Below are 1536 nucleotides of genomic sequence, written 5' to 3'. Positions count from 1 at the left end.
AATATTCTCTAAACTAATGAGTGAGATTTTTCTGTATAAGCGATGCCCTGATGGATAATCTTTTCTGTTTTCATATTGTCTGCCAAATCAGAACAGTTTGTCCTCTCATCCTGCCTCCAGCATCATTCCTGCCTCCAGCATCATTCCTGCCTCCAGCATCAGCCCTGTTTCTAGTGAACCCGGTGAACCAGCGCCAACAATGCTGTCAGCAGTAAACACGCCGAGTGTTTGGACCTGGCGGGCCGGCACCGCTCACCTGTCAGGCTGTCGTAGCACTCGATCTCGGTGCTCTCCACGGCTCTCCGCTGCTCCTCGGTCAGCTTGGCGGCGGCTTGGCTCAGCAGGTTGACCTCGGAGCCCGTCGTCCCGTCCACCACATGCACCCCCTTGAGCTGCAGCAGCGCCCGGTGGTACTTGCCTATCGCCTCCCGGAATTTCTTCTCCTTGTAGCAGCGATGACCCTCCGCCTTAAAGTCGATGGCTTTCTGGATCTTCAGCTCCATCTCCGTTTCAGCTGAGCCGGCCCGATACCCGCCGTCTCCCCCGGCGGCCGCCGCCAGGCTACGACCGCCGGTTTCCGGGTAGCTTTTCAGGCTCTTTATAGGATGTTGTTTAGCCTCCATGTCTCTCAGTGGACGCAGTTGGAGCGGGCCATCGTGCTCGGACACGTAGGTGTGTTTTGTCGGGAGGACCGGAGCAGCGTGCTGTGCATAAATGGCACGCGGAGACCGCGGCAGGCGGGAACCCGAAAGAGACAAAAGCGTCGAAGAGCAGCGAATAAAGCCGCTTCACGGACGCCTCCGCGTTGTGGTTGGAGCTTGAAAAAAACGCTGCCTGTTTTTAAAGAACAAAAAAAGTCTTAAAATAAACTTAAGAAGCCGGTGGCGGCGGTGGGAACATCCTGAATCGCTCAACGTTCCGCCGTCCAACCGTCGAAGACACAACTCGCGGAAAGATGCTCGCGCAGACCGAGGCACGCGCATCTTCAGCACCACAGACAGCCCCTAGCGCACAGCATTGTGGGAGGAAAAAAAACGAGTCGTGAGGCGTTACTGCAGTCAAGATTTTACTGGCAAGAAAGAGAAAAACAACGTGGAAATGCCTTGGCACGAGCGATTATTTCTTAAAAACATGATGCCAATGGATCAATATCCTCCAACATGTTTACTGAACCTTATCTACTGGATACAGATCTGGTCAAAGACACTTTTTATGGCTTTAATCGGTTAGACTAACTGAAGCATATCTCTGTGAGTGTCAGGCTCCACCTGTGCGCGTTTTCTGCCGAGGCAGAAGGAGACGCACAGAAACACTGCAGGTGTTACACTATATTCTGTGACCACCGTATATTGTGATCGTGGCTTGGAGGTAACCAGGAAAACCTGGAGTGGAGTTTTAGTGGTTTGAGTATTCTCCTATTAATCAAGTGGAATGGATTCGTTCACGAAGAAAGAGAAACTGCGCCGCCTGCAGAACTAATGTTCCATAGTAAGTGTGTGTGTGTGTGTGTGTGTGTGTGTGGGGGGGGGGGGGGGC

At 52.8% G+C, this 1536-nt stretch overlaps 1 protein-coding gene across 1 annotated transcript in view; it reads right to left on the bottom strand.

The window, feature by feature from the left end:
* The window catches only part of ttc9b (tetratricopeptide repeat domain 9B), a 50203-nt gene extending 49491 nt beyond the window's left edge, over nucleotides 1–712 (bottom strand). Inside the window, 2 exon segments of the mRNA XM_037677508.1 lie at nucleotides 257–691; nucleotides 694–712. Of these exon segments, the coding sequence (XP_037533436.1) occupies nucleotides 257–691; nucleotides 694–712 (454 nt within the window).
* Nucleotides 713–1536: the final 824 nt, after the last annotated feature.

This window comes from Nematolebias whitei, chromosome 6, assembly GCF_014905685.2.
Source record: "Nematolebias whitei isolate Nwh7 chromosome 6, NemWhi1, whole genome shotgun sequence".
NCBI classification, from domain to species: Eukaryota; Metazoa; Chordata; class Actinopteri; order Cyprinodontiformes; family Rivulidae; genus Nematolebias; species Nematolebias whitei.
Note: the sequence above shows the minus strand (reverse complement) of the source record. Positions and strands in the feature narration are given on the sequence as shown.